The sequence below is a fragment of the Phocoena sinus genome, chromosome 20 (genome assembly GCF_008692025.1).
Source record: "Phocoena sinus isolate mPhoSin1 chromosome 20, mPhoSin1.pri, whole genome shotgun sequence".
NCBI classification, from domain to species: Eukaryota; Metazoa; Chordata; class Mammalia; order Artiodactyla; family Phocoenidae; genus Phocoena; species Phocoena sinus.
The window spans coordinates 19,746,917-19,768,348 of record NC_045782.1 but is presented as its reverse complement, the minus strand read 5'-3'; the positions used below and the strand labels follow the sequence as shown (position 1 = coordinate 19,768,348).

Genomic DNA, 21,432 nt, shown 5'->3' with positions numbered 1-21,432 from the left:
TCATTGAGTTCCGTGGACTTCTTATTGCAGTGGCTTCACTCGTTGCAGAGCATGGACTCTAGGCGCATGGGCTTCAGTAGTTGCAGCACGTGGGCTCAGCAGTTTTGGCTCGCGGGCTCTAGAGCGTAGGCTCAGTAGTTGTGGTGCATGTGCTTAGTTGCTCCGTGGCATGTGGGATCTTCCCGGACCAGCTTGAAACCGTGTCCCCTACATTGGCAGGCGGATTCTTAACCACTGTGCCACCAGGGGAGTCCAATAAGGTGGGTTTTAAAGCCCTGAGAGGTATTGGATGCTACTCTCTGTTTCCGTTCCCACCTTGTCCTGTCATCAAAAAATACTTGCAGGAAAAATCTTCCCAGCAGCCATGGTTGCTGTCAAAGTCAATGGCTTGATCCTCAAGTTAGACAGTAACTCTGAGCTCTACTCTTTTGGCCTGATCACAGAGGGTTTTAGATAAGAGATTGAGGTGAATTGGGGGTCACTCCCATACCTCTTCTTAAAAACAAAGCAAAAGAAAACAAAACAAGCAAACCAAAAAAACCCAAAACTAAAAATGTTGTTACAATGTCAGTTGATGGGGAATTGGGAACTTTAACTTGCAAAGATGCTACTTAACCCTCAAAACTGGGAGGTTTTATAGGCTGGGTTAAGAACACAGATTCGAGACCCAGACTATCTAGGTTTGCTTCTTGGCTCCATGATGTTCAAGCTGAATGAACTTGGACACTTTTCTTATAATGCCCAGTATCCTTGCATCGGGCCTTATCTTCCTCAGCTGAGAATGGGGATCCTAAGAGTACTACTAGGGTCTTCCTCCTGGAGAACATGTGAGGCCAAAATAAGATAGCATGTGTCAGGAGCTAAGCACAGAACCTGGAGTATAGGAAGCTCTCAGAAAACATTAGCTGGTCTGTTACTGCTTGGAAACTGCGGTTTAGCCTTAGAGAGTGGCAGTGCTGGCCGGGACTCTGGGGTTATCTAGATGCATGGTTTTCACCTGGGGGGCTCCAGGGTGTGTGGATGTGCCACAGGAGCCCCTCGTCAGATTCCAGAGAGAAGTAGGCAGGCCCACATATCCTCTGCCTCTGCCCCTGCCCCCATCTCTTTCATAGCTTGGGGTTCCCTGTAAAAGTTGTTTGGATAAAAGTGTGTGTGTGTGTGTTGACAGGGTTGGGGGGTGTGTGGTTCTATTGGGATTTTTTAGAAGTTTGAAATCTACAGATTTGTGTCAGTGATTTCCAGCTCCCTCTACCCCATGAGGACCTTTGACAATCTTTTCATCATAAACCCCATGGTTTGAAGAATTTGGTCTACCTCCAAACTACATGTATTTAGCAATGATGTGTAAGATTTTTAGCTCTGGTTAAGGTGTTTTGGGAAGACCTTTGGCAACACTTACAATTAGGAATCGTCATTGTCTATTTCAGAGTCTGAGAAGAGACTGGGGCCCTAGGCCTGGGACTTGGGTCCCCTCCACTCCTTTTCCTACAGGGGACCACGTCTTCTGAGCACCTTCTATAGCATCATCTTATTTAACTTTCACAAGCATCCTTTGCTCCGATCTTCATTTTAGACTCAGAGAACAGAGCACGAAGGCATGTGTGGGCGTTGTTGTTGGTGGTATGTATCACTGCCCAGTATCACTCATTTGATAAATGGTTTTAAAAGTCCCAGCCCACTGAAGCTTTATTTATTTTCTGTATGAAAACTAGAGGCTTGTAGGATCTGTCCACTTTTTTCCAAATCGTCCCATCTCTTCTATACATTTCACTGTTATTTGGAATTCATTAATTGGTTCCCTATGTTAGCAGAGCTATGCAGGAAGGTACAGATGAGAGAACTGTGTTAAGCCACAAGTGGTCTGTGTTTGATTTCATTACTTGCATCTCCTCCACGATTCCACGCTACAGTTTATTCACACATACACATGAGCATACTCTAAGGAATACATGCTCAGAAACAAGGTGTCTGCAGCAGAACCCCAGACATATACACTCCACAACACGTCTGTTCTTTGAGGCATAAACATGGAAGTGGATGCACACACAGAGACGGTCAGATACTCGGACTCTTATATGTATCCAGATACAAAGAGCCATAGCTACACAGCATGCACACACATACACGTACACCCTAATTGAAATGAATTCTCTCTGAAGCCCGTTTGACCAGATGTCTTTGGAAGGAAGTAGGGATATAGGATTTACAAAAAGGAAAATTGCAACGATAACAGGGTAAACTTACATGCTCACTAAACTGGAAAAAGAAAAAGTTGGAGGGGAGTTGAATAATGACACCCAATGCTGAGGACTACTTTTTATAAAACAAGTGTCTTTATACATTGCCACTAACAAAGAAATGGTCGCTTTTTTGGGAAACATCTTTCTTATCGCTCCAGTAGTCAGATGTGTTTATACTCTCTTTTGCTGTAATTCCACTTCTAGGAAGTTAATCTAAAGAAGAACATCGACAAGAAGAAAATTTGACTTATAGAAAAGTAGCCACAACACTGTTACTTAGGAAATAGTGGTAGCCAGATAAATATCTACAATTAAATCCTGTCATCTCAGTTTGAGGCAATCTTTTCCAGCCACATCACAATGACAATTATGAAGACTAGGGAACATCACAGAAAATATTTATGATAAAGTCAGTGAAAAAGAAGAGCACAAAACTGGGAGTTCACTGTGGATGGGATGAGATGAAGATTTGTCTACAAAGAGCTAAACAATGGAAAGTGAGAAACGAACAGCTCTTTGAGAGAGATATGACTATTATTGATTTGGTTTTTTGTTTGTTTACTTTAATGTTGGTATAATAAAGATCTCTGTTCCCAAAGCTATCTGTAATATAAAAATCCCAATGTAAGCCAGCCTGACAGCTGCAGTAAAGATTTAACCCACTCGCGGATAATGGACCCTTAGCAACTCCTGTGTTCGAGGGGCTGTATACACAGACATGTACATCTCTAAGAATGCCATGCGTACATTGGACTTGGTCAGCCTCCCAGTCTCAACCTACAAGAGTCTTAAATGACAAGCTAAGAATTGTCCATGGTGCTTCACAAGCCTAAAGCTCACCTCTGTTATTCTTCCAAGTCCTAAACTTGAATATTTTCAGGTGATCTATTTAATACCAATATCTGACCTTGCAGCTCTTGATCCTTGGAGATAAGACTCCAGTTGGTGAAAAAAGTTATTCAGTAGGGCCAGAGACCAAATAAGGTCTAGGCTTTCCATGAACTAGCTCTGTGACCTTTGACCAAACTTGTTAGCATTCACTGAAAATTGACCGCTTTGGGTGCTGTGGTGGATGCCCTACACCAGAGGTCCTCAACCTTCAGGAGCACCAGAATCACCTGGAGGGGGTTTCTTGTTGATACAGAGGTTACTGGGCCTCACACCCTGTGATAAGACTCAGTAGGACTGGAGTGGGGCCCAGGAATTTGCATTTCTAACAAGCTGCCAAGTGATGTTGAAGCTGCTGACCCAGTATGGAGGGCCACTTGCTCTACATATATTTTACTCAAAATAACCTTGCAAATGAAGTGCCTTAAATATTACTCCCATGAACTAAGAGGATAGAGAACTTGAGTGACTTGGAAAGTCATTTAATCTTCTTGGTAATGAGATTACCTCCTTCTCTTTCAAGAACTGAAATATGGAATTGATGAAACAATCCAGATACTAGTCATTTGCTCTGATGTGAATACCAATACACACACACACACAGACACACACACACACACACACACACACACATACACACACACACATCTTCCCCTCTATTATGGAGACCCACTGCCAGCCTGCCTTCTCAATATGAACTATCTCCAGGGGTCAGTTTCCGTTTGTTTTTTGTTTTGTTTTTCAGTCAATGAGAATGAACTGACTTAGATGGTCAACTTAGAAACCTGCATGGTTTCTGCTGTCACCAGGGATCCTCAGCAAAGTGACAGCATGCACTTCTAGTGACTCTGCAGATGACCCAGGCTTTGTGGTCTCAGGCTTATCAGTGTATCCACTGTGCTGCCTGGGTGAGCTGGGTGCTGGGGCATGCAGAAGAGCTACTGCTTTGCAGCTGTGTGCCAGCAGTCCATCTCTGTGCATCTCAGCTGTAGTATGAGGAAAATAACACTGACCTTCATCAGGTAGTGGTGAGGGTTCAATGAGCTGGCTGTGTAAAGAGCACAGACGGGTACCCAACAGAGATTTTCCTGGGACTTGATGAAATGGCTCCAGACTTGACATAAAAGAGTAAAAGGGTGAAAATAGCCAGAACACTTCTGGTTGAAACACAAAAAAACAACAAAAACAAGAGAGGGGAGCCTTACTTAACCAGATACCATGGCTCATTATGGCCAATGCAGTGATAAAGTAGGTGACCAATAAAAAGAAAGTCCATGAACAGAACCACGTATGTATGATGCTATGGTATGTGATATGGCTTGTATGTCACATCAATTCAAAAATTAGGCCTGGAAAAATGGCAGTCCATATGGAAGAAAAGATTAAATTGGATCCTTACGTTACACCATATGCAAAAATCAACTGCAGATGGTTAAATGTTAAAAATACGCCCCTGGGGCTTCCCTGGTGGCACAGTGGTTGAGAATCTGCCTGCTAATGCAGGGGACACGGGTTCGAGCTCTGGTCTGGGAGGATCCCACGTGCCGCGGAGCAACTAGGCCCGTGAGCCACAACTACTGAGCCTGTACGTGTGGAGCCTGTGCTCCGCAACAAGAGAGGCCGCGACAGTGAGAGGCCCGCACACTGCTGTGAAGAGTGGTCCCCGATTGCCCCAACTAGTGAAAGCCCTCGCACAGAAATGAAGACCCAACACAGCCAAAATAAATAAATTAATTAATAAACTCCTACCCCCATCATCTTCTTAAAAAAAATATGCCCCTGAAAATTTTAATAGAAAATTTTAATAGAAATATCTTTTGAACTTTGGAGAAGGGAAAGATTTCTTAAACAAGACACAAAAATGTTGACTCTAAAAGAAAAGAATGATACATTTTCTGTATTACAATTAAGAGTTTTCTTTCTTAAAAACACAACTTGAAAATAAGCTACAGGTACTTCCCTGGTGGTTCAGTGGTTAAGACTCCGTGCTCCCAGTGCAGGGGGCCTGGGCTCGATCCCTGGTCAGGGAACTAGATCCTGCATGCTGCAACTAAGACCGGCGCAGCCAAAGAAAGAAAGAAAGAAAAAAGAAAATAAGGTACAAATCGTAGAGTATATGGCAATCCACATCCTAAGAAAGGATTATATAAGAATGTATCAAGAGCTCCTTGATATCTGTGAGAGACTCTGTTCTTCTTTAAAATGATTCAGAATATATTGCCCTACATCATTGGCTTTGTGCTTGACCATGTAACTTCCTTGAGCCAACAGAATGTGAGCAGACAGGACATGTGTCATAGCTTAGCAGAAGCTTTAAAAGCGTTGCAAGTTTCTTTTTCCTGGATGCTCTGCCAGGAGAATGACATATCCTAAACAAGAGCTGTTCCTTTAGCCTGAGCCCAGGAGTGGGAAGACGTGGGGCAAGGAGCTGACCCACAGGCTGGAGCAGAGATGCAACTGACCTGCAGACTTGAGAGCAAAAAGGAATGTTTCTTGTTATAAGCCACCGATTTGGAGGATGATGTGGGGGGGTTGTTATGGTAGCGAAAGCTGACCAATATGGAAACTAGTACCTAGCAGTGGGGTGCTGTGCTACCCAAAGAATAAAATGTGTGGTTTTGGTTTTGGGGCTGAGTGGCAGGCAGGGATGTAACTACTACAGGGGGCTGGAAAACCAGCAAGCTATGTAATGTAATAGGTAAACATTTGGAAAAACTCTCACATGTGATCATTCGGAAGGGCTCCCTTCCCCTACACTGCTCCTCTGGGAACCCATAGAAAGAGAGCTTCCCAAACCTCCAAAGACCAAAGCCTTCCTGGCTTGACCTGTCATAGCATGTGTCCTCTTAAAACACTTATAGTCCCTTAGCTGTGTGTCACTAAATGTCCATGTCAAGGTCAATACCGTCCAATGTGGTCCACCTCTTCCCTGGGGGTCCATACTCACCCTCCAGGAGCTTGGGCACAAAGTGGGCGGCTGCCTTGGTCTTCTTGACTCGATTTCCCTTCATGACTCGGCCCTCCTTGTCCAGGCCCATGTACCAGGCCCGGCCAGAACGACGCTGGCGATAGAGAGCACAGGCGTACAGGACGTAGTAATTCTCAAAGACGCACTCCTTAAAGTGACAGTCAGCTGTGAAATGTGGCTGAGGAGACAAAGACCCAGAAAGGCACACACAGACAGAAAGACAAAAAGACACATCACTGAACAGAAGGGAGCCCTGGGAAGGACAAGGCAGGATATAATCCATACGTTTGAGACTGGGGAGAGCCAACTTCTGAGTCCACGCAGGAACTGGGAGAAAGGGAGCATGAGGAAGAGTCTGATGGCCCCTCGAGGGCCGGGAACTACACTTCTGGGGGCCTGGGATAAGAAGATAACTTCTCTCTGCTCTACTCCCAACCTCTCACCATCCAGGGCACCTGGAGGGAATTTCTGCTTGGAGGAGTTCCTGAATCCTTCCCCAGCATCCTGAATGACTCCGGGGAAGTGAGTAATAATGAGGTCTAGAGGAGGTTGGAGAAGACACAGGGGTCCTAAAAGGTTGAAAGAGTTGGACATTCTAAGAGCCTGGGTGTATTTAGGAGGCTATTGGAGGAGAAGGGATTGGAGGGACGCTAGAGGAGGTGCTTGGGAGCGGGCAGTGAGGACAGGGTGTCGGCAAGAGCTGGAGGGAGAGGAAGCCCTGAGCTGCAAAATATCTGTAGTTGGGAAGGCTGTAGCTAGGGGAGTTCCCTGACTCCAAGCCACTCTGCCCCCTTGTCTCAATGAATTGTAGAGCAGCCCCTCAGCATTCATGGCCATGTAGTTACCCAGCTTGGCGCTCTCGATGGTGATTACACGGAGCCCCACAGGGATCAAGTTGAACTGGGCTAGGGGTGGGGAGAAGGGGTATCAGTACCCCAAGCATCCAATCCCCATCTGAGCCCCCCACTCAATTCTGATCCCAGTTCTACTTCTTCCTTTGCGGGGTCAAAGAGCCAGGCTGAAAACAACAGAACCTGAAGCCACAATAGGACTGTCATCTCCTATGCCTGCGCTCCCCCTTCCCACCCAGCAGCTGGATTCCCCTCTCACTGAAAGAGCTGGTGTCCTCTGGGGTGCCCTGGATGCTCCCGTCTGGATTCACCTGGAGGTAGAAACCCTGGCGGCAGAACAGTTTGGTGACGATGCCTTTGAGCTGAGGCTCTGGAGAGAGAGACATTCATCTTGGAACATGACATCTCTGTTCCCAGAAACATTGCTACACTTGGCGGGATCAGAGGAGAGAAAGAAAGGAGGATGGAGGGAAGGAAGAGGGTCCCAGGGCCCCAGCTCCCTGACCCTCTAAGCAAGCTCTCTCCCACCTCTCTTTGACTCCAGAGGAAGCTGGGGTGTGGGTCCCTTCTGCTTCCTCTTACCAGCTTTCAGTTTAATTGACTGAAATTTATTTAAAGGTTTAATTCCTACTCTACAGCTCAACCAGGATGGGGGGAGGGGAGAAGAAGGAAGAGGAAAGGGAGAGATACATGGAAACGCAGAGGACAGAGGGAGACAGGCAGAGCTGCTGAAAGTGCAGTGTGTTTGCGAATGTGGGGGGCATTAAGGTGACCCCAGGGTAGGGTCGCACCCTCAGGAGTGGGGGTGGGACTGGACCTGATGCTGATTCAGCACCTGCTGCTCCAGCTGCCGCTCGCTTCGCGCGGGCCTCGCCTTGGCCCACCGCCGGCCTGTCTGACACCGACCCATCTGTCTGTCTGTCTGTCTGTCAGTCTGCTGGCTCACGGGGGCCCAGCCCTCCCTGAGGCTCAGCCTCTCCCCTTCAGCCAGGTAACCCACCTGGGATGGGGGATATTCGGTACTAAACCAAGGAAATGGGGGAGGGGCCAGGGAGCTGGTGAGGCTGGCTGACTCACGTGGGGGCTGGGTCCCACTCAAAGGGTGGGCTGCTGACCATACCACTGCGGAGGGCCGGCGGCGGGGGGAGGAGGACGCCAGCGAGGGGGTGGGGGGTCTCCCCATAGGGGAGCTTAGAGTGGGCGGGAGCGAGGCCAGAGGGACTTCCCGCCTGTCGCACCAGGACGGGGACCACAGGCTAACCCTCACAACTCTCCCCACCTGGTGCTTGTGGCCAAGTTCCTGGTACCCCTTCGTAGACGGTACAACCCCCAGTTTCCGTGCGGGTATCCAGCCCTGTAGTGTGTCTGACTTCCTCGCGGCAGAGGGTCTCCTGAGCCTGTGGGGCCCGATTTCTGAGCCGTGTAGGCGGTCGTGGGGGATTGCCCATCTCCCTTCTTGAAGTGCAGGTCACGGGAGGGGTTCGCACAGAGGTAAGGACTGGCGAGGTAGTTGCAAGGACACCCAGGGGAGAGCTGGGGAGATTGGTACCGAGCCAGGCAAGCTCGACGAGGAGGAACGGATCCAAGGCTTGGAGGAGCGGGAGAACCGGGACAGGGATGGGGCTACCGGAGCCACAGAAACCCTTGGGGTGACCCAGGAGTTTGGAACCCCCAGGCCCCTCCACTGGGCATTGAAAGTATCGCGAGAGACGGCACATAGGCAGAGGATGGTGGGGGTGGGGACTCCTGTGTTGGGAGGGGTTGGCGAGCGGGAGCTTCCAGGCTTCGGGGCACCTGGCTTAGCCGCTCAAACCTTCCCCTTGTCCTCGAAAGCGAGGAGACTCGGAGTTATGGGCACGAGACAAGGGAAACTGAGGCATCGTCTGGCCGAGAGTTTGTGGTCCAGGCCCACCTCCTTAAACTTTCGGGGAGTCCCCGTCAGTCGGGCACTGCTATTCCGAGTCCCTGGCCTCAACCTCCTAGGCGGAGAGGCCCCCGGCCCAGAGACCCCTCCCCAGCCACTCACACGGGCAGTGGTTCGGTCACGTGGGCCGCCCCCCCCCCCCCGCACAGTCGCACCTTGGACAGCAGGATGAGGAGCTGCTTCTGGCAAAGGGACTTGGTGCTGCGGGGACACACGCGCCGCTGCGCCAACACGGGCCGGCTGCCCCCGGGCTCGTGGACCTCCCGCTTCTGCCGGATCAGGCTGCTGGCCAGTGCCGCCATGGCGCCCCGGGAGGAGACACCCCAAAACCGGCAGGCTCCCGGAGCACACTAGTTCCCCCCCCGGAGAAGCCCGCTAGCTCACCAGGACATGCTCTTGACTCTCCGGTCCGACTCGCCGCCTCACCCACGGGACCTGAGGATAAGCCCTAGACGACCCCATCCCAGGCACCAGCTCCCACCCTTGGGCCTCGTGGTAGCTTCGCCAGACCCAGCAGCCTAGGTACCTCTCAGTTGACTCAACCCTCGACCTTTGCTCCCCACAGAAATCTCCCCCTTCTCTGATCTGCAATGTCCCTGTCCCCCACTAACACTATCCCAAAGCCAAGACCCTCAAATTTTCCAGGATGTGGTTCCAATATCCCCAGGCACCTTTCCACCCTATTTCCGGGCCCTGCACTCCTGCCAAAGCCATTCTTGTAATTTTAAGGGTGTGGGTCCTTAGCTTTGGGGATATTAGCTCACCCCACCCCTGCTGGGGTGCTGCCAGTGTCTAGGAAGAACCCAACCTTGGTGTCTTTTCTTTTGCCACCCTCGAAGTGAAGAATCCCCCACTGTTTTTCACTGAAATCCCCCAAAAACTATGCCTTGAAATATCCAGACTGTCGCCAATCAGCAAGAAGAGGTTCCCAGACCCTGTCTCTAGACGATACCGCTTTTTACCAAGTCACCCCCATTTCTAGTGGCACAGCATTCCAGCTGCTGAGCCCCTTTCCTCACCTTGTTACCATCCACTCCTTTTGAAGTCACCTCCAAATGCGCCCTTCCTAGTGGTTACACCAGGTGGTTGTCTGAAGGGCCCTGTGTCACCTCGGAATAAGGAGCATAGGTTTTTAGCTTTTTTCTTTTTTACTGGCAGCCCCTAATTTCCTCGGGGACAGCTGGTGCTGTTTAGATCCCACGCCCTCCAATCCAGCAAGCCCCCCGAGAGAGGAGGGCACCCACGTTGTCACAGGTCCCCAAATGTGAACAGACCCGCTATAAGTCAGAGCGCATCAGAGCTTTCTGTGACACGGTTTCCTTGTCCTCCCCGGGACTGCCTATAGCGCCCCCTCTTCCTTCCCCGACGCCCCTCAACCTGTCTGGTCTTGTCGATCCGGGCACGGCTGGCGCTGGCTCTGGTTCCAGGTTCCTCTCTCCCCGTAGCCCGCAAGCGGAGCTTCCCCCCACGCCCGGCTAGGCATCCCAGAACCCAGGAAGGAGTGAGGGTGCCTCCGCAGACCGCCCTCGTCTGACGAAGTGAGCGCTGGGCCTGGCGGCTGGACCAAGCGGAGCGGCGGCAGCGGCGGCAGCGGTAGCGGCTGTGGGAAGCTGAGGCGGCGGCGGCGGCGACAGCGGCTTCCCCCTCTCCCGAGAGCCGGTCCAGGGGCGGGGCAGGGGGCGGCGACGCCGGGAAAGAGGGGGAGGTGAAGCTGGGCCGGCAGAACCCCGGGGTTCCTTGGAGGCAGGGAGTGGAGATGGTCTTAGAGACAGGAGGAGCCGAGGCAACGCCGCATATCTCGCATGTCTCCGGGTTCAGAGGAGGAGGGACAAGGAGGCGACTTCACTGAATGGAACTCTGGATGGGGAGAGAGGTTGGGCTTAGATAGATGGAATGGCGGATGTCCCGAGAATGGAGAAAGGGACCCTACTGCCCGGGATGGAGGACAGAACTGGATGAGGAAGGTGGGGGGAATAACTGAAGAGATAGAGGTGGTGGTGAGGTCTATCCTGGGGTGAAATCCGGCCTCCTTAATGTCTCTGCTTTTTGTGAGACAAGTTTGTCAGTCCCTGGTCTCCATACCTTTCTCCTTTACACGTTTTTTCAGCAAATATATTACCCCCATCCCGATTGACTCCTAAGAGAAAAGACCATAAGAACTGGAGGGAGATGGATGCCAGAGGCTGCACCGGAGTGGGAGGGGTGCTGGCCACAGATTTGGAAAGTGGAGAGGCCAGAATGGAACGACCTGTGCCAGGGATGGGGCGGGAGGAGGGTAGGAAGAACCGGCAAGGAGTCCTTCTAGAACGGGCTCTTTGCGCCCAAAGCGCTCAGCCGGTCTCCCAGGTGAGGGGAGAGCAGTCCCCTCCACATCCCGCTGGCCAACAGAAGCACATTCCAGGTTAGTAGGAACAGCGTCTTTAATTGGCCCCGCCTCCCACGCCGGCTAAGCCACCCCCCCTTGCCTGCAGCCTTGGCCTCTTCCACAGCCGCGCGCAGGGCGCGGGCAGGGTACCTGCGAAGCAGGGCCAACGCCCCGAGCAGCGAAGCGGCGCCGTCCCCCGCACGGAGCTTTTGGCCACTCAGAAAATAGTGGGGCAGCGCCCCGGCCTTGAGCACCCGGCCCGGCTCATCCAGCAGCCCTAGGCAGCAGGCGCCCGCATTCTCGGCTCGCACCAGATAGAGCGCGGGCAGCCGCTCACACGCCCAGTAGAGCAACGTCCACAGGAGGTAGGGCGCTGCGACCCTAGTCCTGGCCACCAGAGGGCGCAGCAGCGCCTGGGCCGCCGCGTGCGCTTGCAGCAGGGGAACGGATATGCGCGTCTTGAGCGCCAGCTCTTGGTGGGCGAAGCAGAACTGCCAGCCGGAGGCATACGGCTGTTCTGTGTCGCTCCCGCCGCCGCCGGGCACCAGGTAGAAGGAAGACGACGCTGAGGCCAGCGGGCCAGCCCACGAGTGGCTCTGAGCCCCCTGGGGCCAGCCGGCCATGGACACCACGGGGGTCAAGTCGAAAAGCAGGAGGCGGCGCGGGGGCCCGGGCGTAGCCAGGAGGATGGTGGTGACCCCCGCGTGGCGGGCTGCGTGGACCAAGCGCGGGGCACCCGGAACCGGAAACGGGGACTCAGTGACCGCAGCCAGCGAAGCAGAGAACCAGGCAGCCACCTGGGCGGGGCACAATGTGGGCCACGCCTCCGGAGCCTCCAATGGCTGTGGCACTGGGCTAACGTCGGTTGCTTTGGTGACGTCAACATTCGTTTTCTTCAGTGGTGAGGGAAAGTCAACATCGGTTACGTCTTGTTGAGGCAACTCTGGCACTGAAACATTACTAGGTGAGTTTTCCAAAGACTCGTGTGCTTCAGGCTCAGTGAGGTGTCGGTGGTCCATGGAGATTTGCGGATCCTTGGGAGATTCTTTGCTTCGGGCTGGGTGGATCGAATCACCTCCTCCTGGGACTGGGGGTCCTAGGCAGTCCTGCCATGCCTCCCCGACCAAGGTTCCACGTAGCTGCTCTGGGAGGAAGAGCCATGTGTAACAGGATCCCACGTCTGGTTGCAGCTCCTGCCCAGTGCTATCTAGACAAAGCACGGGCACCAGGAGTGTGAAGCCGGCCTCGTAATGAGGTCCCCGAGCATCAGGACCTAGAGGTGCAGGCCCCAGATCCAGGGAACCCTCGCGAAGCCCACAACGAAGCAGCAGGAGCTCTGCATGAGGAGGAAAGCAAGGGTCCCGGCGGTGAACGAGACGTAAGGAAAGTTAAGGGATCGTAAAGTCGTGATCCAGAGCCGGGGCGGGGTGAGGCGGAGCTGAGAGCTGCAAGTTCCCGAAGGTTGGGAGGGTGACTTACCAAGCAAAGAGAAAACAAAGTCCTTGGCCAGGAAGAGATTTGGTCCTGGCTTGAGACCTTCACTCCAGCTTGCCTGCACACCCAGCTCCTGGATCAGCTGGGTTAGTTCCTGCAGCTGTGCCCCAGAGCAGAAGTCGATGTCCGTGAGCGGCTGGGCTGGGGCTTGGGGCGGTGGGCCCCACCAGGGAGCACTCCCCCAGACCGCAGAAGCCATATGGCTCTGTCGATTGAGGGCTAGGAAATACACAGACGGGAGGAAGCCAAGACAGGCCGTACCTTTTGCTGCAGAAAACTGACCCCAGTTCTTTTCTCTCCCAGAGGCCAAGAGGGTTCCCAAGACACAGTCTGCCAATGGGTCTGCATATGAAGGGCCCTAAATTTAGTCTTGAAAGAGAACAAATAAATACATCCTCCATCCTTGCCCTTTTCTCATATGCTAGTCCCCACCCCCATGAAACGGTTCACCTGACTCAGCAGGTAGAAAGTAACGGTTTGGGTCCTCCTAACGAATGCAGTAACCTCCTTTGCTGCACCTTGTCTACGTCCCCCTTACCACTTTCCAGAAGAGGCTAGTGGTTTGCAACTTCCCTCTTAGGTTAGCTACAAAGGCTGGGAAGAGAATGGATAGGAAGATTGAACAGGTAACTACTTCCTGCTGCCTGTAAGGCCACGCCCCTAAATTATAACCACGCTGCTTTCTGGAGACTGTCAGGGTGGTTCTGGACCAGCCCGGCCTCCCGTCAGAGTTCAGTCACTCCTTTCGCTCTGCAGAGATCTCGCAGCTATCCTGGGAGTGGTAGTTTGTCTTCAAAGCTACCAGGGCATTGGGGCCACGCCCCCACATCCTTCCCTGTTCCCTTGAAGTAGTGCCTGATGGAAGTTGTAGTTTCTATGGAGATATGCTATTCTGTGTCTTTATGATAAACTATTCTGTGTCTGTACAAGGCCAGGTGAACCGCACAAACACTCCTTGGGGTTAGAACAGAGGCCTAATAGGATGGATCTGAATAGCAAACCATAATGAGGGACATACCCCCTAGGGCATGTGGAGAAATAAGGGACTCTATATCTCACTTGGGAGTAGAGGAGCCCTGGTCATTTAAATCTAGAATGGTTCTTGCATGCAATTATAACTTCACTTTAGAGATGAGACCGCAAGCCTAGAGAGGTTGCACATGACTTGTCCAAGGTCAGAGCTCAGCCAGAGAGCTGTTGGAAATGGGCTCTCCAGCTGGGACATAACTCCTTGGAAGGGGTGGTGGTAACGTTAGACAAGAACACACTGATAGTGTGCATGTAGTGACCCAGGGCTGAACATCTGACTCAGGGAAGGGACATGTTAGTCTTGCCGACCTCAGACACACAAGTGGTGGCAGGGAAATCACTTTGGAATCTCGTAGCTTACGTGTGTATACAGAAGAGTTATCAGGACTGAAAATCAAGTCCAGAGGAGAGACCAGATGGGCTAGGGCAGGGCAATGAAAAATTATCAGGGGAAGGAAATGGCTTTCAGCGACCAGTGCTATCATGGACACAGCTTACGTCCAGGATGAAACTAGGAGCCAGAATAATAGGACAGAAAGATAGGACACCAGAGACACGCTCACAGATTAGACCAATGCATACTGGACCAGGAATTCTTACATGCCTTTTCCCCAGGGGTCTGTCTCCACAGTGAACTAGGCCAAGTCCATGGGCAAGAAAATTTAGTGGAGACACCTGGAAAAATTGAGAGGCCTATGAAGGAGGGGACCCTCAGAATCCAGGGCTCAATTTGGGGAGCCTAAAACACAAGGTTTCCTAGTCTCTGACAAAGAGAGGTCTTCTCCCTCAGTAACCAAGAGCCCCAAACGCAGTCCAGAACGGGGGAGGCAAGTTTCCATACATCTGGTCGTGACCCAAGAGACCAGATGAGGAAAACTGAAGCCTGGACCGTTTCTCACATTCTGGGGAAATCAGGCATTGGCTGTCCAGCCCCACATCTTACCTCCTCCCCAGAGGGTGGCTTCTGAGCCACCCTAAAAAGAGCTAAGTTCTCTGGGCTCTGGGGGAGCTTTAAGATGCTGGGGGTGGGTGACAGGGAAAGGAAAACTGCTCTAAACTCTAAAGCACTGTTCTCCAATACCATGTTCCATGATGATGGAAATGTTCTAAATCTGTGCCGTCCAATGCAGTAGCCGCTAGCTCCATGTGCCTACTGAGCACTTAGAAGGTCGTGGCACTGAGTAACAGAATTTTTTTTTTTTTTTTTTGGCCAAACCATGAAGCTTGCGGGGTCTGAGTTCCCAGACCAGGGACTGAAACCCAGCCACAGCAGTGAAAGCGCTAGGTCCCAACACCTGGACCGCCAGGGAACAGAATTGGATGCCAGGGAAATTCCGTTCCCTGAGGAAGAGAATTTTTAACTTAATTTTTAACAGCATTAAATTTCCTTAAGTTTAACTAATTTACATTCTAATAGGCATTTGGCTAGCGGCTACTGTAATTGACAATGCAGCTCTAGGGCCTTGGGGATGACAGATTCAGCTAGACAGCGATGGACGGAAAGCAGGGATAGCTTAGGTCTTCATCAGGCCCTGTGGGATGGGTCTGGGGTGGATGTCCTCAAACAACCACAGAACACTTCTCTTGTCTCTTTATTCCTCATGCATATCTGTCCCCTCTTTTGCTAAGTTGCTCATCACACACTGATATCCCCACTCCTTGATGGTCTCCGGTGAGCTGTTGGATGTCTCTCGGTGAAGGCGCCTGGGAGACAGAGCTTCTCACTTGTCCCTGCCTGCTCTGAACTGTCTCTGGCGAGCGTCAAAGACCACATGCCCGAGCTGGGTGCCTGACCCAGGACAGTAGGGCTTCCAGCTGGTTTGGGGAGGCATAGACATCTGGCGATAATTCTGGCAGGCTGGAGGAACTGTATCCATGGGGTGGTACACCCGTTCTTGGCTGCCTACTTGCCGGGAGTGTGATTGCAGCGCAATCAGCACAGGTACCTCTGAGAAGGTTAGCAGGTCATTGTAGGCCACCTGAGTCTTGGGAGAGCAGGAGTTCTGACTGGGTGGAATAGAAGTCCATGGTATGTGCTGCCCTGCATCCTTGTGGAGGCCAGGATTTGGGATAAGGCATGAGTTGTTATGGAGGCCTGATCTCTGGGATAAGCCAGAGTATTGAGTAAGGGCTGGACTCTTATGGGGGCCAGGAAGCTTGTGGCGGCCTGGATGTTGAGCAAGGCCTGTGTTCTTGGGGAGGCCTGGGTCTTGGATGAGACCTGGACTGTTGTGGATGCCTGGGTTTGTGGTAAGGCTTGGGTTTCTGGAAACTATGCAGACTTTGGAAGGGCCTGGGGTCCTTGGGAGGACAGAGCCTTGGTTGAGGCCTAGACTCTCATGAAGTTCAGGGGGTTGGGCCTGGCTTGGGGTTTGGGAAGTAGTGGATAACTGGGGAGGGATGGGGCCCTGGGAAGACAGGTCAGACTGAGAAGACTTGGAGGTTGGGGGAAAGGTGGGGGATCGTATTAAGGTGGAGGGCTTCTGGTGGGTGCTGTGTTGATGAAGGACCCAGCATCCGGGAGAAACAAGCGGTAGATAAACAGTGTATGGTGGAGGCATGTTGCATGGTGAGTTCTGGGCACTGTTTGGAGAATGGAAGCAAGGTTGAGAAGGTAAAGCTGGGTAGACTGGAGTCTGGTGGTCCGTGTTTCTCTTCTCAGACCTGCAAGCAAGGAAGCTGCAGTAAGGGACTGTCCTGGACTGTACAGATTTGTCTTTGGCATCATTTGAGATCTTCCATTCCATATTCCCCAACTCCAGGTAACCCAGTATGGATGCTGTGGAGGGCTAAGCACTGTCCCCAGTACATTTCTTGAGTGTTCAGCTGTACCAGAGCTCACCAGACCATGCCCCTCTTGGGGCCTGGAGAGGGTACCCAAGTCCTTTCTGGAATACCCAGAGTTCTGAGGGGGACACACATGGAATAAGTTCTGCTTTACCCTGCGGACATCGCAGACCACACGGCCGGAGGAGAGGCCTTGGCTGAAGGCAGACATGGTAGAGAGAATAGTATCTAGGATGTGGGTAGGGGTGGTGGAAGGGACTGGAGTGGTCCTGAGGGCCATGACCAGCGCTGGGACAGAGGTTGTGGCAGAGGTCAGGACAGGGGCTGCTGTAGGGGCTAGGGCAGGAGTAGTAGCATGGGCAGAAGGTTGGGGAGGGACCAGAGTGCTGGCATGGGTAAAGGTCAGATGAGCATGGGTCAGGGTGCAGACAGATGTTTGGCCCAGGGACTGGGCTGAGGCATGTGAGGGGGCCTGGGCTTGGGCCTGGGCTGGGGTATGGGCTGAGGTATGCTCAGGGCCCTGGACCTGGGCAGGGCTGTGCTCAGGGGTGAGGGCTGGGGAGGGGGTCTGGGCCTGGGGGGTGTGTGCTCAGGGGGGTGGAATGTGGAGCAAGTCTGGGCCTGAGGTGGGGTGTGCTCAGAGTGGTGGGTGGAGGAGAAGGTGTGGGCTTTGGCAGGAGTGTTCCCAGTGGGGTGCACTAGGGAGAAGGCCTGGGCCCAGGCATGGCCTCGGGAGCAGGTCTCTGACGGGGTGGGGGTGCTCAGTGGGGAGGGCTGAGGAGAAGGTCTGCGCCTTAGCAGGACCATGCGCAGTGGCCTGAACTGGGGGGCGGGTCTGGGCCCGGGCTGGGGCCTGGGCTGTGTCAGAGTGTGTGGTCTTTGTCTTGCTCTCTTGGGGCAGGTGGAGTGGAAGCACGTCCACCTTGCTCATCCTGCGGAGCTTGGAAGATGTCTCTTACCTGGTGTAAAAGTTGGCTTGGGACTTTAAGGCTGTGACAGGAGGGGCCTTCCCAGCTCCCACTACCCGCTCCTTCCACAGTCTCCGTGGAGCCTCCGTGGAAGCCCCAGCCCGTCCACACTGAGGCGGCATCCAGCAGCACTTAGAAGCCTTCTCATCTTTTTTGTCTGCTTTCCGGGAGTCAAGGTGGTTTGTGTGCCCGAGCGGGAAGTGTGGGCGATGGCGGAAGCGGGAAGAAACTCTTGAGCACAGGTTCTTGGGCTCCACGGGGCAGCGCCTGCGCGTGCGACGGCTGCCTGCACGGCTGGCTTGCTTGTCTGCGGGGAAAGGCGAGATGGGTCAGGTCCAGGGTTTCTGAGGGGCTGAGAATCAAGGCAGGGATAGAAGAAAGGGGACAGGCCCACATCCCCTGAGCTCACGCTGGCGCCCACTCACCTTTGGGGAAAAGATGATTGAAAAGTGCCCGCAAGAATCTCTTCAGATGCCTCCAGAGCTGAGGAAAGAAGGGGAGGGGGGAGGCCGGGAGCAGGGTGAGCCCTGAAATCCAACCCTTGTGCGGCCACACCCCAGCAGCCCTCCCACCTCAGCCCCTTCAAGGCCCCATGGCTCCCCCAACCCCGCTGCCCAGATCCTGCCCTTACCATAGTCACCACGTGGATCCCCACGATGAGGAAGATCAAGCTGACGAGGGGCAGAAGAACTGAGTCTTCTTGCTCCTGGCATTTCCTGGGGATGGGGCCAGGGCACGGCTCGGCTCCATAGTAGGTTCTCTCACCCATGGCCGGGGGTCCCAGGACTGCCTGGGGCCCCTGCCCTCCGCTTTTAACTCGGAGAGAGGCTGGGTCATAATGGGGCAGGTAGTGAGGTCACAGTGAGGGAGGGGCATTCCCTGGTAACCAGAGTGGCATTCCCTGGTAACCAGGGTCAGGTAAGCTGAGCCTGGACAGTCAAACAGGGCCCGAAGGCCGGCACACGTCCCCTCGAGCGGTCAATCATTCGCTCACCGCCCGCTGACTCACTTGTTCAAATGACACATTCCGTCTCTTGGCCCCTCTTTAGACTAGGAAGACCTTGGCCTCAGAGCCCTGCGGAAGGCCTGGCTGGAGTCCAGAGCCTCAGCCTTCTTCATGCCCTTCACTGGGCCTGGAGCTGGACCTGCCCAGATGTGGAACCTCCCAGTTTGGAAGCAGCTTCTTGTACGAGACTCTTTGGGGACAGGGCAAGCTGACACACAGAGGAGGTGCCCAGAGACCAGAGGTTTGGAGTCTGCAGCTACAGATGTACTTAGTGCATGGTATAGGACCAGGAGGGGCCTGCTGGCAGAACTGTGGCCACTAAACCAAGGGGACCCTCAGGCCAAGAAGGGGACACTGGCTTCTTATTGCAGGAAGCCAAGGGCAGAGACCCAGGCTGGCAGAAGGAGTGGTGCTTCCAAGCCACAGACCACCAATGTTTCCTGGACTCTGGCGCTCTTTATTCCTCTCTCCATGCCCTTCCCCCCCCAACCCCCACGCCCGCCCCCATTTGCCGCCGGTCAGTTCATTTTCCCAGTCTGGCTCCTGTGCAGAGAGGGCCTCGAGGCCGAAGTGGAAGGTAGCAGCGAGTCGGCCCGTGCTTGGCTCTCCTGTGGTTGCCGCTTCAGCTCCAGGCCGTCATACACCTGGTAGTTGGCATTGCCCCCCGGGTTCCGGCTGAGTGGCATGAAGGTGGGCGGGGGTGGAGGGTGCTCGGTAGCCTGGACGTCGGGCAGGGGCTGGGAGGGGCGGAGGAGCAGCGCTGAGCTGGGAGCCGGGGCCCGCTTGTACGAGGCCTCGGCCAGCACCGTGAGGGAGGCGGACGTGGCCAGAGGGCGCCGCACGGGCAGCATCTCGGCCCATTCTGCCGCCCGGCGCCACACCTCGTGGGGATCCCGGGAGTAGTTCAAGTGTCCCGTGGAGGGCTGCGGGCTGCGGTTGGGCTGGCTGTGAGCACAGCTGGGGCGGCTCCGTCCTTGGACCGGGGGGCGGGAGTTGCACTGCCAGGTTTCGGGCCGGCAGCCCAGGAATTCTTACATTCCTTTTTCCCAGGGGTCTGTCTCCACAGTGAACTAGGCCATGTCCATGGGCAAGAAAATTTAGTGGAGACACCTGGAAAAATTGAGAGGCCTATGAAGGAGGGGACCCTCAGAATCCAGGGCTCAATTTGGGGAGCCTAAAACACAAGGTTTCCTAGTCTCTGACAAAGAGAGGTCTTCTCCCTCAGTAACCAAGAGCCCCAAACGCAGTCCAGAACGGGGGAGGCAAGTTTCCATACATCTGGTCGTGACCCAAGAGACCAGATGAGGAAAACTGAAGCCTGGACCGTTTCTCACATTCTGGGGAAATCAGGCATTGGCTGTCCAGCCCCACATCTTACCTCCTCCCCAGAGGGTGGCTTCTGAGCCACCCTAAAAAGAGCTAAGTTCTCTGGGCTCTGGGGGAGCTTTAAGATGCTGGGGGTGGGTGACAGGGAAAGGAAAACTGCTCTAAACTCTAAAGCACTGTTCTCCAATACCATGTTCCATGATGATGGAAATGTTCTAAATCTGTGCCGTCCAATGCAGTAGCCGCTAGCTCCATGTGCCTACTGAGCACTTAGAAGGTCGTGACACTAAGGAACAGAATTTTTTTTTTTTTTTGGCCAAACCATGAAGCTTGCGGGGTCTGAGTTCCCCGACCAGGGATTGAACCCCAGCCACAGCAGTGTAAATGCCAGGTCCCACAACTGGACTGCCCGGGAACAGAATTGAATGCCAGGAAATTCCGTTCTCTGAGGAAGAAAATTTTTTACTTAATTTTTAACAGAATTAAATTTCGTTAATTTTAAGTAATTTACATTCTAATAGGCATTTGGCTAGTGGCTACTGTAATTGACAATGCAGCTCTAGGGCCTTGGGTATAACGGATTTAACTAGACAGCGATGGACGGAAAGCAGGGATAGTTTAGGTCCTCATCAGGCCCTGTGGGATGGGGCTGGGGTGAATGTCCTCAAACAACCGCAGAACACTTCTCTTGCCTCTTTATTCCTCATGCATATCTGTCCCCTCTTTTTTAAGTTGCTCATCACACACTGATATCCCCACTCCTTGATGGTCTCCGGTGAGTTGTTGGATGTCTCTCGGTGAAGGCGCCTGGGAGACAGAGCTTCTCACTTGTCCCTGCCTGCTCTGAACTGTCTCTGGTGGGCGTCAAAGACCACATGCCCGAGCCGGGTGCCTAACCCAGGACAGTAGGGCTTCCAGCTGGTTTTGGGAGGCGTAGACATCTGGCGATAGTTTTGGCAGGCTGGAGGAACTGTATCCATGGGGTGGTACACCCAGTCTTGGCTGCCTGCTCGCTGGGAGGATGATTGCAGCTCAATCAGTACAGGTACTTCTGAGAAGGTTTGCAGGTCATTGTAGGCCACCTGAGCCTTGGGAGAGCAGGAGTTCTGACTGGGTGGGACAGAAGTCCATGGTATGTGCTGCCCAGCACCCTCCTTTTGAGGAACTGCCTCAGATATAAATGACTTTCTGGTCTGATGTGGGCCCAAAACTTGGACAGATTCAGTTCCTAGAGGGTTCTGATGGAGGCCAGGGTTTGGGATAAGGCATGAGTTGTTATGGAGGCCTGATCTCTTGGATAAGCCAGAGTCTTGAGTAAGGGCTGGACACTTATGGGGGCCAGGATCTCGATTACTTCCTGAGTACTTGTGGAAGTTAGGGTCATGGGTATGTTCTGAGCTCCTGTAATTTCCAGCATCTTGGGTAAGGCCACATCTCCTTTTGACTTCAGTGGCTTGGGTAAGGCCTGGATTCTTACGGAGGTCAGAATCTTGAGTAAGGCCTTGGCTCCTGCAGACTCCAGAATCTTGGGTAAGACCTGGATTCTTGTAGTCTCCTGAGTCTTGGATAAGGCTTGAGCCCTTATG

The 21,432-nt window shown here is 53.2% G+C and overlaps 3 protein-coding genes across 4 annotated transcripts; all 3 read right to left on the bottom strand.

Moving 5' to 3' along the window:
* Positions 1 to 5,115: 5,115 nt before the first annotated feature.
* LOC116745249 (fibroblast growth factor 11-like) lies at positions 5,116 to 8,950 on the bottom strand. Of its 2 annotated transcripts, XM_032615816.1 has the most exons (5): positions 8,227 to 8,950; positions 7,207 to 7,317; positions 6,942 to 7,001; positions 6,076 to 6,274; positions 5,116 to 5,178 (listed from the first exon to the last, which is right to left on the bottom strand). In XM_032615816.1, the coding sequence occupies exons 1-4, from the start codon at positions 8,663 to 8,665 to the stop codon at positions 6,258 to 6,260; spliced, it is 627 nt and encodes a 208-aa protein (XP_032471707.1). In that variant the 5' UTR covers positions 8,666 to 8,950; the 3' UTR covers positions 5,116 to 5,178; positions 6,076 to 6,257. The 2 variants fall into 2 exon arrangements, with proteins under 2 accessions (XP_032471707.1, XP_032471706.1); XM_032615815.1 differs by lacking the exons at positions 5,116 to 5,178; positions 6,076 to 6,274 and having other exon boundaries at positions 6,316 to 7,001.
* Positions 8,951 to 11,291: 2,341 nt separating this feature from the next.
* LOC116745252 (transmembrane protein 102-like) lies at positions 11,292 to 13,026 on the bottom strand. Its single transcript, XM_032615820.1, is given in 3 exon segments — positions 11,292 to 11,330; positions 11,332 to 12,614; positions 12,716 to 13,026. Coding segments are annotated over 3 exon segments (1,536 nt in total). The 5' UTR covers positions 12,930 to 13,026.
* Positions 13,027 to 14,171: 1,145 nt separating this feature from the next.
* Positions 14,172 to 18,283, bottom strand: LOC116746149 (uncharacterized protein SPEM3-like). The gene is given in 6 exon segments (XM_032617457.1): positions 14,172 to 15,443; positions 15,445 to 16,577; positions 16,580 to 17,120; positions 17,571 to 17,821; positions 17,940 to 17,997; positions 18,146 to 18,283. Coding segments are annotated over 6 exon segments (2,169 nt in total). The 3' UTR covers positions 14,172 to 15,395.
* Positions 18,284 to 21,432: the final 3,149 nt, after the last annotated feature.

What these genes read in the sequence shown, in the direction of transcription:
- LOC116745249 (XM_032615815.1), bottom strand. Translation starts at nt 8,665, where the DNA reads ATGTGCCGTCTCTCGCGATACTTTCAATGCCCAGTGGAGGGGCCTGGG. An exon ending in AACTTGGCCACAAGCACCAG is followed by an intron (nt 7,318 to 8,226) that starts GTGGGGAGAGTT and finishes CTCTCTCTCCAG; the next exon opens with AGCCTCAGCTCAAAGGCATC. An exon ending in AGAGGACACCAGCTCTTTCA is followed by an intron (nt 7,002 to 7,206) that starts GTGAGAGGGGAA and finishes CCCCACCCCTAG; the next exon opens with CCCAGTTCAACTTGATCCCT.